At 41.7% G+C, this 15804-nt stretch overlaps 1 protein-coding gene across 1 annotated transcript in view; it reads right to left on the minus strand.

The window, feature by feature from the left end:
* Nucleotides 1-15804, minus strand: part of LOC137888442 (mitogen-activated protein kinase kinase kinase kinase 3-like) — a 30602-nt gene that overhangs the window by 4476 nt on the left and 10322 nt on the right. Inside the window, 21 exon segments of the mRNA XM_068731844.1 lie at nt 29-79; nt 216-271; nt 870-940; nt 1048-1140; nt 1266-1334; nt 1866-2037; nt 2551-2654; nt 2797-2855; nt 2985-3102; nt 3198-3258; nt 3937-4016; nt 4200-4284; nt 4552-4593; nt 5148-5257; nt 6583-6973; nt 7070-7121; nt 9433-9507; nt 11373-11411; nt 11718-11769; nt 14702-14735; nt 14737-14766. Of these exon segments, the coding sequence (XP_068587945.1) occupies nt 29-79; nt 216-271; nt 870-940; nt 1048-1140; nt 1266-1334; nt 1866-2037; nt 2551-2654; nt 2797-2855; nt 2985-3102; nt 3198-3258; nt 3937-4016; nt 4200-4284; nt 4552-4593; nt 5148-5257; nt 6583-6973; nt 7070-7121; nt 9433-9507; nt 11373-11411; nt 11718-11769; nt 14702-14735; nt 14737-14766 (1844 nt within the window).

Here is a 15804-nt window from a genome sequence, read left to right on the forward strand (position 1 = left end):
AGAAGAGGCCAGCGGGCAGCGAGTGTACCTGGGCAGAGCGAGGCCTCTGTTGGTGTCTGGATCTCTACAGTCGGCACGTCTTCGGTGATGAGACATCAGAGAGGGTGTTAGCAGAGACCTGAGTGTGAGTGAGTGTGTGTGTGTGTGTGTGTGTGTGTATCAAGTGTGTATGTGTTAATGTGTGTGTGTGTGTGTGTGTGTGTGTGTGTTCTCACCTGTCTGATCCCAGTAGTCTGAAGATGCGTGTGCTGTCAGAGATCTCCTGGGTGATCTGAGGAACACGTGAGACAATTGAGGCTTCATTTCACGTGATATCGCAGGTATTCATGCATTAAAATAAACTCTTAATTCACAGATTTTAAATGTGAGAAGAATCATCCGTTATATTCACAAGACTCCATGGACAGAAACAGTGATTTTACTTCACTGAACGCTGCAAAACAAACTCCACAGAATTAAAATAATACTCTTTTACAAGTTTGAAAGAAAGAAATAAGTAAAATAAATATTAAAATCTGAAAAAACCTGCTTAATACGATGTGGTGATAACTTATCTATAAAATCATCTCTAACATGCTGAGAACAAGTGTTAACACTAGAAACTGAAACGAACGTTATAAAACACTCTGGTCCGTAAACTTTAAATCAATGGAGCGTCGATACGATCCTGAACACAACTTCAGACCTTCACATGATCCGCGTTGGTGCTCAGCGAAAAGGAAAATACCAGAAAAGGCAAAATAACTTTGGTCCTTTTCTCTTATTTTCCACGTGTTTTTTTTTTTTTTTAATCAATAACTGGAAAACAGTTTTCCCAGGTTTCCCCGGGACGCCTCTGAGCCACAGAGACACTCTGTACTAAACCTCACCTCGTTGGTCTTGAAGCTGCGTCCCTGCATGCCGTGCCTCCAGAAGGCCAGAACGCTGTCCTGGAGACAAACTGCAAAGAAAAACAGAAACAACAACTTTATCTAGGAAGTACCGCGGAGCTGAAGAATTAACTTCAGCTCATGAAAGACATTTTGGTCTCTATATTGATGTCGTTACCCGTGGCTTCGATCTGGAAGTTGAAGGTGAGCTCGGCTGACAACTTCCTGCTGGATTTCAACCGGCCCTGGAGGTTCACGATCTTTATACTCCCTGTGTGGAGAGAGAGAGAGAGAGAGAGAGAGAGAGAGAGAGAGAGAGAGAGAGAGAGAGAACCTCATTCACTCTGACCTGAAGCTGCACGATGAAGACACACGTGTAAAAGAAGTGTGACTCACTGTCGAGGCAGACTAAGATGGTGTCCCTCTCCAGCTGAGTGACGTGGATCACACAGGTCTGTGGCGTGTCTGCAGAGAGAGAGAGAGAGAGAGAGAGAGAGAGAGAGAGAGAGAGAGAAAGAGAGAGAGAGAGAGAGAGAGAGAGAGAGAGAAGAGAGAAAGAGAGAAAGAGAGAGAGAGAGAGAGAGAGAGAGAGAGGAGAGCTTTAGGTCGGCCTCCGTGTTTGAAGCTCTCAGGACACGTCGAGGGTCAGTTTACAGGGTTCAGGTGTTCTGAAGTGTGTTTGTATGAGGCGCTTCTCCTTAGTCAGAGTACTACTACAGCAGACGGAGTTTAGAGGACCGAAGCATAGATGACAGCTTCAGCTCCTCGTCATAGAGGTCTGTCCTAAAGAGGTGAAAACATTCCAAATATAGCGTTCATGTAAACCGATATAGATTCTTTCAGGCGTTTAAAATACGTCCACACTGGCACATTGCTTTGCTCCGTCTGCTGTACATAGGAAATACACCGACTGAGGTGAAAAGCACCTCACACTACCACACTTCAACACATCCCGGCGATCCCTTTAACTGGCGGTAACGGAAGCACTGTTCTCACTCGCTTCTGTGAACCAGGAGGAGGTAGAGTTGGGGTTGACGGTGCCGAACCGGACCACCTGGCTGAGTTCGGTGCCTTTGCTGACCGCCACGCAGATCAGAGGGTAGGTCTGCTCCGGGACCACCAGCATCTCGAAGACCTCCAGCGGACACGGCAACGGGAAGTCGATGTTCTGCGGAGGCAGACGGAGAGGCAGCCGGCGTTAGCGGCGGCGTCTCAGAGGAAACAGGGCAGTGGTGCCGACACTAAAGCTAGTTATCAAAGTTTCTCTGATTTGCTCTCACGTGACTGTTGGTCTCAGATGAATCGATCATGACGTCATAGTTGCGCTGAAGAGCTCAGAATTTAATGGGTTTTTTTTTTACAGAATCTGTTTAGAGTAAACTGTTTATTTGTGGCAACATTTTAAATGAGACATGAAGAAAAAAAAAATGTTTTTTTCTGGCTGCGTTTTCTGATGGACGCGTTCGTCACATAAGATGTGTTCAAGGACCATCGGGAAGATGACAATCTGACAGTTTATGACAGTTTTGGCGACTAGTTTGGAGAAAACATGCTTTTCCTTTTCCATCCCGCCGGCGTTTTTTTTTTTTTTTTTTAACCACAGAAAGACATTTAGAGCAGCTTTTAAAAAAAAAAACCGTGTCATGTTTAAAATCTTCATTTTGTAAGAAAAGAAACTGACCTTGATGAGCATAAACCTCTGCATGGACTCCACCCACTCCAGCAGCATGACGCTGGACTGGAAGGCTCCACACAGGTACTTGTGGCCCGTGTACGGGTTACGAACTGCATGGAAACAACACCTAGCTATCAGTAACACGGTAGCATTTACCTTTAACTCACGGTGTATTACGCACATGCTTCTACGTTCAGCCATGAAACAAGCAGCACCAGTACAGCAGTTACACCCTGCTTCACTAGAACTCACCTACGCAGCACTTTTGGCACCCTTTAGTGTCTGGAATTTTATTGGAGACTGCAAACTTCCTACGAACAAAGAGAGGAATCTCGTTATTTAAACGGTGCGAGACTAAAGAGGAGTGGACGATTACGCTTCAGTCGGTGAAAAGGAAACGCTCTTTTTAATGTTTACGTGGCGGCTGCGTTTGACTTTACCTGGGAATCATCTTATCAGGCAGCTTGTGTGTGGGAATGGCGACGGGTAACTTCTGTAGCTGCCGGGCCTGTTCGAACAGACCGCCCAGACTGTGGGAGTACAGCTGGGAGGCTTTTCCTGCACGGGGAATAGGAGCAGAACACAAGTTAAGGACGAAGCGACGTGTCGGATCCGGCTTACGAGAGAAAACCTTTGGTGTAAAACTCGCTCACCAGATATGGAGAGAAGACTGCTGTTCATGACGTAGAGCCAGGTACACCGCCGAGGAAAGAGCTGCAGACGGACACCAGGGGAAGAGGAGAACATTAGTGCAATAAGGAAGAAGAGGAAGATTTCTTTATGTTTAGCATTTTCAAAATAACGTCAAAATGTTGAGAGAACAGTTAACATTTCAAAATACAGTATGTGTGAGTAGAGCTCAAGAGTTTGAGGGTTTATTCTCAACATTTTTATTCATTTATTCTAAACATTTTAAATTTTTCTCAAAATGTTTACTTTATTCTCAAACTGTTTTAAATGTATTCTCAAAATGTTTACTTTATTCTAAAATGTTTTACTATATTGTCAACATTTTTAATTTATTCTAAAAAAATAATAATTTATTCTTGATATTTTTACTTTTTTGTTAATATTTTTACTTTATTCTTAATATTGTTACTATATTCTCAAAATGTTTACTTTACTCTAATTTTTTTTAAATTGTCAACATTTTTAATAATTCATTTTAACAATTTTCTTTATTTATTTTACTTTATTATCTATTTTTGTTATGCATGGCGCTAACACTCTTCTGTACTATTACACAACAAGCTTGAATAGTTTCATTAGTATTTAAAACATTGTACAATATATGACTATTCATGAATTCCTCACATATAACAGTAAAAAGTAAATAAAACTGTCTTCATGAAGTATTACTATCATCTTAACCAGCTGGATGTCCAGCCTCACCTGTTCCATGGAGGTCTCATGCAGCTCATTCAGGTTTAACGTGTAGATTCCTTCTTCAGCTCCGAATATCAAATACTGGTCTGAAACACACACACACACACACACACACACACACACACACACACACACACACACACACACACACACACACACACACACACACACACACACACACACACACACACACACGTTACACCACTTCTGAGGACAAAGCAACAGCTCACATCAGAGTTCCTCTCATGATCTGGCTTCCTATTGGTTACCTCTGGTGTCGGGGTTGATCCAGGAAGTGGCACAGTGGATCTTCAAAGGACAGCCGTTGAACACTTTGGAGAAACACGCACCCATCTGTGAACGGGAGGAGACGACTGAATGAGACGAAAGTGATGAAGTCGGATTCTATCGGACAGCATTTCTAAAGATTATGACGCTGCGCGAGTGTCGAGTTTCTCCTCGGAAAAATATTGAGGTTTGGAATAAACCAACTGGAGAAAACACAATGACGTGCATCACAGGTGTGAAGCGGGTTACTAAATAAGATTGTAAGATTCCCCATAATCTCTGTTTCCCTCTTAACATCTTGTTATGAGAGCAGAGAGAGAGGCGGGTACTTACGTGGACTTTGGGTGTTGGAGGAAGGCCATTACTGATTGGCTTCTAGGACAGACAGAGACACAGACACACACACACACACACACACACACACACACACACACACACACACACACACACACACACACACACACACACACACACACACACACAGTCAGTCAGCACTTCTGAATGATCCTGAAGATATTACAGAACAAACACGCCCACTAAGGTCTGCAGCCGAGTCTAATCTGCTCTTCTTTTGCAGAGGGAGAAATATTGTTGATTCTTTTAAATAACAACATTATTTTTCATTAATTTATTTCTTGGGTAGTCGAGGAGTTTTATTCACGACTCAACTGTCCCTGCATCCCAAAATAACTGTGTTTGAGTGGAGCATGAAGATGTCTTATGACTGTGCTTTAGTCACTAACAACTCTCTGAAGAGAGCCGATATCTTCACTGATAACTTCACTGTTCACTGCATCCTGATCCACCAGCAGGAGGCGCCAGAGTAACGTCTTATCATCTGCACCGTGGCATTATGTTAATTAACGACGGTTTGTGTAATTTAACTCCTTTAAAGAGCTCTGCGGGTCTCAGAGTCAAAGTGTGCTTACCGGTACGTCCTTCTTGTCTTTCCGTATGGGGACACTAGGGGGCATGGTGGACTGTCTCTCTGCTGGACTGTCTCTCTCTCCACCATGTGGAGCTGTGTTCAGCCCGTTACCTACGACGACGACAACAACAACAGAGACACAACTTCAGTGTGTGACGGACAGACTGAATGTGTGTGTGTGTGTGTGTGTGTGTGTGTGTGTGTGTGTGTGTGTGTGTGTGTGTGTGTGACACTTTAAACACAGACTGGAATCTAGACTGGAGACACAGAGGAGCTCAACTCAGACACAGAGACAGAGCGGGAGGAGCAGGAAGAACACTGAGGATCACAGACAGTCATGAGCCAAGAGAGCTGTTAATGTGACCTGATGAGGAGTCAATACTGATCAGTGGGAGAGTTCTAAAGGTTCTAAACGAGTACAAACACAGAGTATTGATGTGAGTCTCTCTCTCTCTCTCTCTCTCTCTCTCTCTCTCTCTCTCTCTCTCTCTCTCTCTCTCTCTCTCTCTCTCTCTCTCTCTCTCTCTCTCTCTCACCATTCCCTACAGTTAACATCTCCGGAGGAAAAAGACGCACAAAAATGTCAACCAAGAAATCAGAGTCTCCACAAACAGATAAAGCATCCTCGTTATTATAATAAAAAACAACTTCTCTCAAATCGACCGCTGATCATTATTTAACACAATTGTGGCTTTTATAAAAAAAAAAAAAAAAAATGTCCAAATTAAAATATCTCCTCACAAAATAAAAGCACGGGAGGTGATCTGGTTAAACTACTACGATCACACTGGATATTGTTTCTGTTCAGTGTCCGTCTTTCGTGTTCGGTTACCTCCAAGTCTTGAAGAAAACTTCTTGAAGAGAGTAGAAGTGTTTTAAATAGTGACGTTTTAGTGAATAAACGTGTTTGTGATACGACTGGATAAAGGAGACTTTGATTATTTTTTTTATAAACGGATGTTTTGATAGATTTTTGACGAGACTTTTCTCCGATTTTTGATTATTAAAAATAAGTTTTCTTTGAAGGAGTCAAGGTAACAGAAGGTGAGTAACCGTTATATAAATGATCATTTTGTGATTACCGTTGAGTTACTTTTTAGTATTTATACATTTCAATCAAAGAGGAGAATGAGAAGCAGAACTGAACAGAACGTCAGGACGATGTTTGCTCCTCGTCCTTCTTCCTCCTAGGAAGCAAGGAAGCGAGGGGGGGTGGAGGATGGAGGAGGAGGAGGAGGAGGGAGGGGGGGGTGGTAGCAGACTACTAGATTTTGATTGATTGGCTTAAACAACCAATCACACAAAGAAGATGACACACATGTATATTGAGCAGGAGCTGATGGGACGGAAGAAGGTTTGAGAGTTATTAACGGACTCATGGGACAGGACGACAGGGGGTCTTGGACACTACCGGTCTACCGAGTGGCTGCTCTTACTCTCTTCCTTTTCCTCCTCTTTCACCTCCTCCTTCAGCACCTCCCACGCCTCCTCCAGCTCCTCCTCTGTGTGAGGCGTGTGGAGCCACTCCCAGAAATGCCTAAAGCTCCCATCATCCTCTGGGGCAGAGCTCTCCGGGGCCGAGTGCTTCGGGCTCTCGTTACCTAAGCTGCTGCGGCGGTGCGGCGGCAGCTTCGGGGGCGGCGGCCTCGGCGGCACGTTGGAGGACGAGGAGGAGGAGGAGGAGGCGGCGGCCTTGGCGGGGCTCGCCGTCTCCGGGGCCGGACAGCGCTTGATGGTCCCGCCTCCGCCGCCGTCGTCCTCGCTGTGCGATTGGCTGTCGTCGTGTTTCAGATGCTGGGGTTGTTGGGACGAGCAGATCGACTTGGGCTGAAGGGAATAAAACATCATTTTCTCCATAATTCAACATGCATCAGAATTTCACGTTGCTAAATGAACTGGATCTTTGAATACATTTGTTCATACCTTGGGAGGAAGAGGAGGAGGGACCTTCGGTCTCATGATAGTGCTGGATTTACTGAAGAGAGAGAAGAGAACATTTGAGATTCGGCATCAAGAAACACATGAAATAGACTAAAAAACTGCTTTTTATTGACAACAAACGTTCCACTAAAAACAACAGACACAGTTTTCAACACGTCTCTACTGAGGCTTTGGTTTAACTCGTCATTTAAAGTAATTATCGCTTTGATAATGAAGGACAGATTTCATAAGATCACATATTTAAGTGTCCTAAAAGTCTTTAAACAGACAAATGTTTTTCTGTGTATCCGGACCAGGTTAAAAGAAGCCCCGAAAAATGACAAATTCAACCAGAGCCCCGCCTCTATTTGACACTGAGACAGACACAATATTTAAAATGTTCACCGCTACAAACATACAGAGTGAGGTCGACACACTAGAGATCATTAAAAAGTGCAAAGTCTCTGAGAATAGCAGCGCTGATACTGAATAACAGTCAATGTTGCTTTAAGTACTTCTCTGAATTATGCTTATTGCGATTTGTTAAACAGAATAATACAGACGGCAGAGACCAGCGCTTACATTCACAGAGACTTTACGACAGCAGATTAATTGAGCTACTTGTTAACGACTCGCAGGCAAAAGAGCCAATCAGATCACAGCAAAGATCTAAAGACAAACTCGGCTGGGAGCCAATCACAGTGAGCACAATCACATAAAAACACAGATGAAAATGAGACGCAGAGATGTGTGGTTTTAACCCCTGAATGCATCAGTAACAGCTCGTCGGTTCACACATGCAGATGTTACAGAGCGACATGAGTAGAGTTAAAGAGGTGTGTTGGGAAATGTGGCGTGGAGGTGGGTGGAAAAAGAATAAGGTGCTAAAGAAACCGCTTAAGGGTGCAGAAAGCCGGCATAAAAAGAAAACCTACTGGCCCTAAACTGCAGCAAAGAAATGGAGAAAAAGCTTCTTTTTTTTTTGTGTGACAATGAGAGAAATAATTAGTTGCTGTGAGAATCAGAATAGTTTGAAAGTGCCGGATGAGGTACCGATCCGACATGACGTCATCATTGATCAGCTTTATCCGTACTGAGCATGTGCAGCTCTCAACACGGATGAGAAAGAAGCTTCTTCCATAATCAGCTACGTAGATACAAAAATATCCAGAGTGAGACGTCGCTCTTCTTTCTCACCTCTGTTCAGAGCTGCACATGCTCAGTAGCGGCCAGGCACCGGGCGTAACGTTAGCCAGAGCTAGCAACACGTTAGCAATAAGCAAGTAGTTTTTAATCAAACTAGATTAAAAAAACAAAAAGTTCTACGGCATTTATTCTCCGTATGAATGTTTTAGAGAGAGTTTAACCAGAGACAGGATATACAATGATATCAATCATATCTCATGGCTAGAAAATAATATTACTAATAATAATATTATGATATAGACAAGTTCTGGTTCAGGTATCAGAATTGGTGTCAGGAAGGAAATAAATTGTATCGGAACATCTTAAGTTGTTTGTTTTCACGAAAATGATACTTAGCATGTAGCTAGCTAGCGTGGTTAGCTTTTGCTGAAAGCAAACATGGGACACTTGGGAGGTGCACAAATACTGAAGATGGAGTTTACACTTCAAATGGATCATTTTCTGATGTGATTTTAGTCCCAAAACATCGTGTAGAACCAGGATCCGTTGCTCTCGCTCTCGCTCTGTGTGTGTGTCTGTGTGTGTGTGTGTGTGTGTGTGTGTGTGTGTGTGTGTGTTTGTGTGCTAAGCACTACTTTCTGACTGCAGTGGAAAATAAATGAACGCTGTGGTCCACCGCAGACATTTGGCTTTTGCACAATGAGGGATGAGGCTGGACGCCAAATCCACAGCTTAATAGAGGCAGGAGAGGACGGCGTGAAGGAACACACACACACACACACACACACACACAGCAAGGAGGCACACAGATGGCGATGCGAGTGGAGAAGAAAACAATACGACAGCAGATACGAAGGTCACGAGGATCTCTGAAACTGAAACCAGAGCTCACGTTTCAGATCAAAAACACCTGAAGTTAATATAATGCAGTCATGTAGCTGGGTTAGCATGTAGCGCTAATGTGCCCTTTAATGCTGTGGAGTTTAGCGGCTTAAGTCACTCACTGTCCCTGTGTATCTATGGAAGTAAAAACGTAGAAATAACTGGAAGATAAACGCAAAGCGAGCAGCCTCCAGCTGAGGGTTTTGGGGGTTATTGTTAGTGGTTAACGTCACAACGGCACAGAAGACACACACAAACACAGGCGGCGTGTGTGATGTGATGTGTGCATAGAAATGAGGCGATGAAACCGAGGCTCTACGACCGGGAGAGACACTTACTGAGTGTGAGTTTCATCATCATCTGCACCATCATCATCCTCATCATCATCATCCCCTAAGTGTGCCACATGGCCCCTGGGAGAGGAGGTAGGAGATAGGAGGGAGGGGGTAGGAAGAAGAAAATAGAGGGGGTCGAGGCAGGGAGGGAGAGATTAAGGGAGCAAGCAAAAGGAGGTAGGGGATGACAACAGGAGGAGGAGGAGAAGGAGGATAGAGGAAGAAGGGAGATCTGAGTGAATCCACAAACTACCTCTGACCCTGGGCAGATCTGAAAAGACTGAACGGATCCCAAAAAATAAAGATGGCTCCCGACAAGCTCAATGATGAATCTACACAGTACCTCCAATCAGTCCATTCAACAGAACCACAACCTCCTGTTCTATAAGCTGCTGCTGCTGCTGCTGCTTTGTCTTCTGATCAGCGTAAAGCTCTCGTCTAATGAACCTCAAACTTCCTGCAGGTGTTTTTTCACAGTAAAAGCCCAACAGGAAGAGGAGGAGTCCTCTGTCCTTTTAAAGCCAATCCTTTTTTAAAATGTGAAGCATCTGCAGATGTTACATCAACGTCTTCACATCTGTGTCTCTCTGCGTTAAAGTAACGTAGGGCTGCACAATTAATAGAATATTATTCGCTTTCACAATTTCGGCTTCCCACAAATTATATTAAGGTGTTTAAAATGCTGCTCCGCTCAATTAAAAGCTGCATAATTAGTCAAAATAATAATTGTGGAGCCCAAACATTGGAATAATATCTCTGTATATTAAACATTCCATTTGCACAAAACTGCACAATTCCCTTCATTTTTAAACAGTATTCTACATACTTTTTTAAAGTATTTTAACTGTAATTGTTCTATTCTATAGTTATGTGTAGTGTTTGCACCAATCAAAGGTGAATTCCATGCATGTGTAAAACTACATAATAATAAATCTTATTCTGAAAGAAGAAATCTTCTGCTGTGAATGAGGTGAAGCAGCTTTACGTCGATCTAAAGAACAGTAAAGTGAATAAAAACAGCACTAATGTAAAAAAAGAGAACGTGATAATGAGAACATTTCCACAACAGGAAGTGACGCTCCTTCTTGGAGATTTTTTACTTCTAACTTTACTAAAGAAACAGACTTTTATCTGTTTGTTCTTCTTCACAATACACTATTATGTTATTAAAACGTCGGCTTTAGTTTGAGAAGTAAGAGTAATAACTGAGCCTGTCTCTCTAGGAAGACGGACTCCTTTACAAATGGGCAACTTCTCAAGATTGTTAAATAAAAAAATAAATATAAAAAGTGAATATACTGTACTAAAACCCATAATTCCATGCAACAAAACTCATCTTTTTCTTGTATTTAGACTTAGTAAGATTTAAAAATCTACTGTGACAAAACCATAAACTATCAAAAAGTTGCTAAACTACCAAAATCTACCAAATCTGGCACTTATACTGTATACACACAAATAAATCTACTGCTCTGCCATCACATCTGTCCACCAAACGAGACAGAAGGGACAAAAACTCACACGAAAGACACTACATTTAACTTTGTTGCCTTACAGAATATAATATGTTCAATTCAACAGGATCTAGATCATACACATGGTAAACATTGATTTTAGCCGCAGGTTTGGCTGTAAACTGTAAACTGTGTGTGTGTGTGTGTGTGTGTGTGTGTGTGTGTGTGAGAGAGAGAAGCCGTGCTCTGCAGGAAGCTCCTATGAAGCGCAGCGTTTCTGCCGATGACATCGAAGCGTGAGCAAGCCGCAAGAAGGGACAAATAAAAGCCAGAAGAATCCAAAATGCAGAGAGCAGCGACAGCCTGAAGTCGTGACAGCAGTTTAGTGGCGTGTGATTGGCTCGATTAGTCGTCGACGGTGATTGGCCGATGGGTGGGGGCGTGGTTAGAACGCCAGCAAGTCAAAGAGGCCCCGAGGTTTTGACTCACCTCTGATGAAGCTCCTCCTCCACCGATTTCAGAAGACTCCTGTTTGTCAAGCAAATGAAGAGAAAAGAAAAAAAGTTATATCATATATATATATATATATATATATATATATATATATATATATATATATAAATATATATATATATATATATATATATATATATATATATATATATATATATATATATATATATAAATATATATATATATATATATATATATATATATATATATATATATATATATATATATATATATATATATATAATAGTTATTCAACCAGTACTCATTTTCACTGAGCAGAGCCTACATTAGAGAGAAACAAAAGGACAGGAAGTGACTTACTTGTTTCCTCCCAGTAGACTTGGAGAATCGTGTCCGTACTCCAACTGCAAGTCTACGAGACAAACGAACGGCATTAGTACTGTGACTTAATACTTCACAACCAGCTCATTTACAGTCGGTGCTACTTGATTGATTCCTCCAGAGACATAATAAAGGGCTGGAGCTCCACATTAAACAAGTGAAACCCTGTTAGATAAATCAAAATGACTGAAGGGGGATGTTACTAAACAATTAAAATCCCCAGTAGAACTCGTCCTAAGATCATTTCATAACTACAATCATACACAGATAAGCACAGTGAGCGATTAGCTAATGTGTTTGTGTCTATGTAAAAAGATCTGACTCTTGCTGAGTTCACATTGTGGCCTAAAAATATATATTATAATAAGATGTTCAACAGCAATCCCTCTCGTCTTCATAATTCTGATTAAGATGTTCGGTTTGCTGGTTTTTCTGTAGAATGAAGCACAGTTAGTTGTGTTAATGTGATCGGGCTGTACCAAATAGTTTGAAGCTTCATTCACAGTGTTGACATCCTCATTTTGACACTGAATGCTGCACAGCTGCTTTTTTTAAATTTATTTTGCATGTATTGTGATGATATTTTGAGGTCAGGCTACACTAACATTAATATTATATTTGTAGAATTAGATTCCCGTGGCTGCTGCTTAGGTTTGTTTCCAACTCACAGGATCCAAACATCTCCAAAACTCCAGAGCGTTGCACAAGTATTGGCACAAAATTGACGACGTGTTTTTATCTAACGAAATGTTCTGCTTCAATCCGTATTTGTTAGCGCTCAGCATTTCAAAAAAATTGTTCTCCCGCTTGAAGCACACAAAGGGAGGCTGGAAACTGTATTAATGTGACGGTCTAGCAGCAATCTAACAGCGCCATTACATTCAGCAATCTAACAGCGCCACAAAAGTACAGCAATCTAACGGCGCCATAAAATACAGCAATCTAACAGCACCATAGAATACAGCAATCTAACAGCACCATAGAATATAGCAATCTAACAGCGCTTTATATTAGAGCAACTTAACAGCGACATAAAATACACCAATCTAACAGCGCCTTATGTTACAGCAATCTAACAGCGCCTTATGTTACAGCAATCTAACAGCGCCATAACATACAGCAATCTAGCAGCACCTTACAATACAGCAATCTAACAGCGCCATAAAATACAGCAATCTAACAGCACAATAAAAACAGCAATCTAACAGCGCTTTATATTACAGCAATCTAACAGCACCATAACTTACAGCAATCTAATAGCACCATAACTTACAGCACTCTAACAGCACCATAACTTACAGCAATCCAACAGCACCATAATTTACAGTAATCTTACAGCACCATAAAATACAGCAATCTAACAGCACCATAACTTTAAGCAATCTAACAGCACCATAAAATACAGCAATCTAACAGCACCATAAAATACAGCAATCTAACAGCACCATAACTGCAATCTAACAGCACCATAAAATACAGCAATCTAACAGCACCATAACTTACAGCAATCTAACAGCGCCATAACTTACAGCAATCTAACAGCACCATAACTTACAGCAATCTAACAGCACCATAACTTACAGCAATCTAACAGCACCATAACTTACAGCAATCTAACAGCACCATGAATTACAGTTATAGATTTTATAATGTAACCTTGTTAGTCAATGTGCTCCTAATACCTAATAACTACCTAGTTTTCTCTCTATTACATGAAGCCACAATGTGAACGCAGCATCGTGTCACACAAACACTTTTATAAAGATAATGACATTACGAAACAGGCATGCAGAGGGAAAACACACACACACACACACACAAACACACACACACACACAAACTGTAAACAGACAAACATCATACGGACACACGGATGTAAGAGGCCTCGCCGCTCTGGTCGACTAGAAGACGTAAAGAGGTTAGAGAACAGAGAAGCAGTGATGTTCTGAAGAGACACATTCTGTAGAGAGAAATATATCAAACACATATCAAGACAGAGAACGTTGAAAGGTTCAGTGTGTGTGATTGGTAATGTTGTAAGTAGGAATGCCTGTGTCCAAAGTGTCCCTCGAGCAAGGTAGCCTTCAGATGTGCCGCTCTTTAACTCAATCTGACCTCTCTGTATGTTTCACATTAACTTCATATTTACAGGCAAAATAAATCAGATTTTCCACTAAAAAAAAATATATGTAAATGTATAGAATCATCTGCACTCTGCCGGGATTTTCTCTGTTCATTTAATTTTGTTGTGTTCGGGACGTTTCTGGTCGTCAAACTGGTCGTCAAAATGTAGCGATCTGCAGGTGCAAGATTGCATCCAAGATGAAGCTACAAAAATGGCGGACACGGTGCCGAAAACCCCCCGCAAATATAGCGAGAAACAAGAGTGAATTTGGTGAGGGGGAAGAGCCAACTTTGACTGTTGTGCAACCAACAAATCCTACTCTTACGCAAAAAGATTCACAATTTGATTGTAATGTTTGTTGGTGTGAATGTGTGTATTGTACCAATGCATCTGAAAACACAACAACAACAACAACAACAACACTAAGGACTCAACTACAACACCAGTTAGAGAGGCAAGAGGTTTGAGAAAGAGAAGAACAAGATGAACAGAAACAGATGGACGGAGCAGAATAGATGGAACAAAACTGTGGAAATGAACAAAAAAAATACACACGAAGCAGCCAAAACAATCAGCAGTCTGGAAAAATGAAAATAAATAAATACATATATATAAATAAAAGAGACAGCAAGGGCTCAGGAAGCAAGAGAGCCAAAAGGAAAGGACTCGTCCTTCAGAAACAGATTACGAATGAAAGAGAAATGTTACGGAGAGAGCGAGACAGAGGTGTTAAAAAAAGAAGGCATAAGGTTAAAGAGATGACGACAGACTGAAAATAAAGAGGACGAGAGAGAGAGAGAGAGAGAGAGAGAGAGAGAGACAGATAGAAAGAGTACTACCAGATTAGATCTCGCGGTATAGTAGAGCTCCTCAAGCACAGTCCAGATAGGGCTCAGATTCACACTGGTCAGCAAGACAGAGCGAGAGAGACCTCAGTTAATACATTAACCTGGACTGATGGAGGGAACAAGGGGGGGGGGGGGGGGGGGAACGGAGACACTGATGCAAAAGAGAGAGAGAGAGAGAGAGAGAGAGAGAGAGAGAGAGAGAGAGAGAGAGAGAGAGAGAGGAGAGAGAGAGAGAGAGAGAAATACTCCGAGGAGAAGGAGATAGGAATTATCTAGCTGCCCAATATGTCTTAATATGCCACAACATGAGGGACACACACACACACACACACACACACACTGTATGTATGTAATTAATAATCAATCTAGATGTTATATTAATGATATTGTATATTAATGTTATTGTGTGTTAATATTATTGTATGTTTAATTTTGTTGATGCTTTGGCAATACTGTTTCAAAACTTTCATGCCAATAAAGCTATTGAAATTGAATTGAAAATTGAGAGCGAGAAAGAGAGAGAGCGAGAGCGAGAGCGAGAGAGAGAGAGAGAGAGAGAGAGAGAGAGAGAGAGGATGAAAGATGGATGTAAGGCCAAAGAATGGGCTCTGATAGTCTGTGAATCAGCGAGACGGAGAAGGAGGGAATATTAATCCGAGGAAAAGAGGAACAGATCGAGGGAGGGGAGGAAACTGGGGTTGGATGGGAGTTTAAAAATGAGGAGGAGAAACATTCATAAATGGCATTAATATCTATTATTGGTGCTACGTGAAGCTTAAACAACAGCCTCCTCTAGTGAACAACAGAGAGCTGCAGGGATGACGAGTTTCTTTTGAATTATTGCAGAAATCAATCTCGTCTATATGACACTGAACCGCTTCGTTCATCAAGACGATCTTCACATACGAAAACCGCTTTCATGATGGTTGAAGTGTAGCATAAAAAGCTAACGTTAGCCTGTAAAGGAACTCCACCGCGGTCACGTGACTTCACGTCTCCTCCACTAAAGGAGGACTCATTTAGACTCTTTCTAAGACACGTAGGAGACATTTTATATCGGAGAACTAAACGTTAAAATATCTTCATCTTGTGT

This window comes from Cebidichthys violaceus, unplaced genomic scaffold (assembly GCF_023349555.1).
Source record: "Cebidichthys violaceus isolate CVI_PGR_0920_01 unplaced genomic scaffold, fCebVio1.0.p SCAF_54, whole genome shotgun sequence".
Lineage (NCBI taxonomy): Eukaryota > Metazoa > Chordata > Actinopteri > Perciformes > Stichaeidae > Cebidichthys > Cebidichthys violaceus.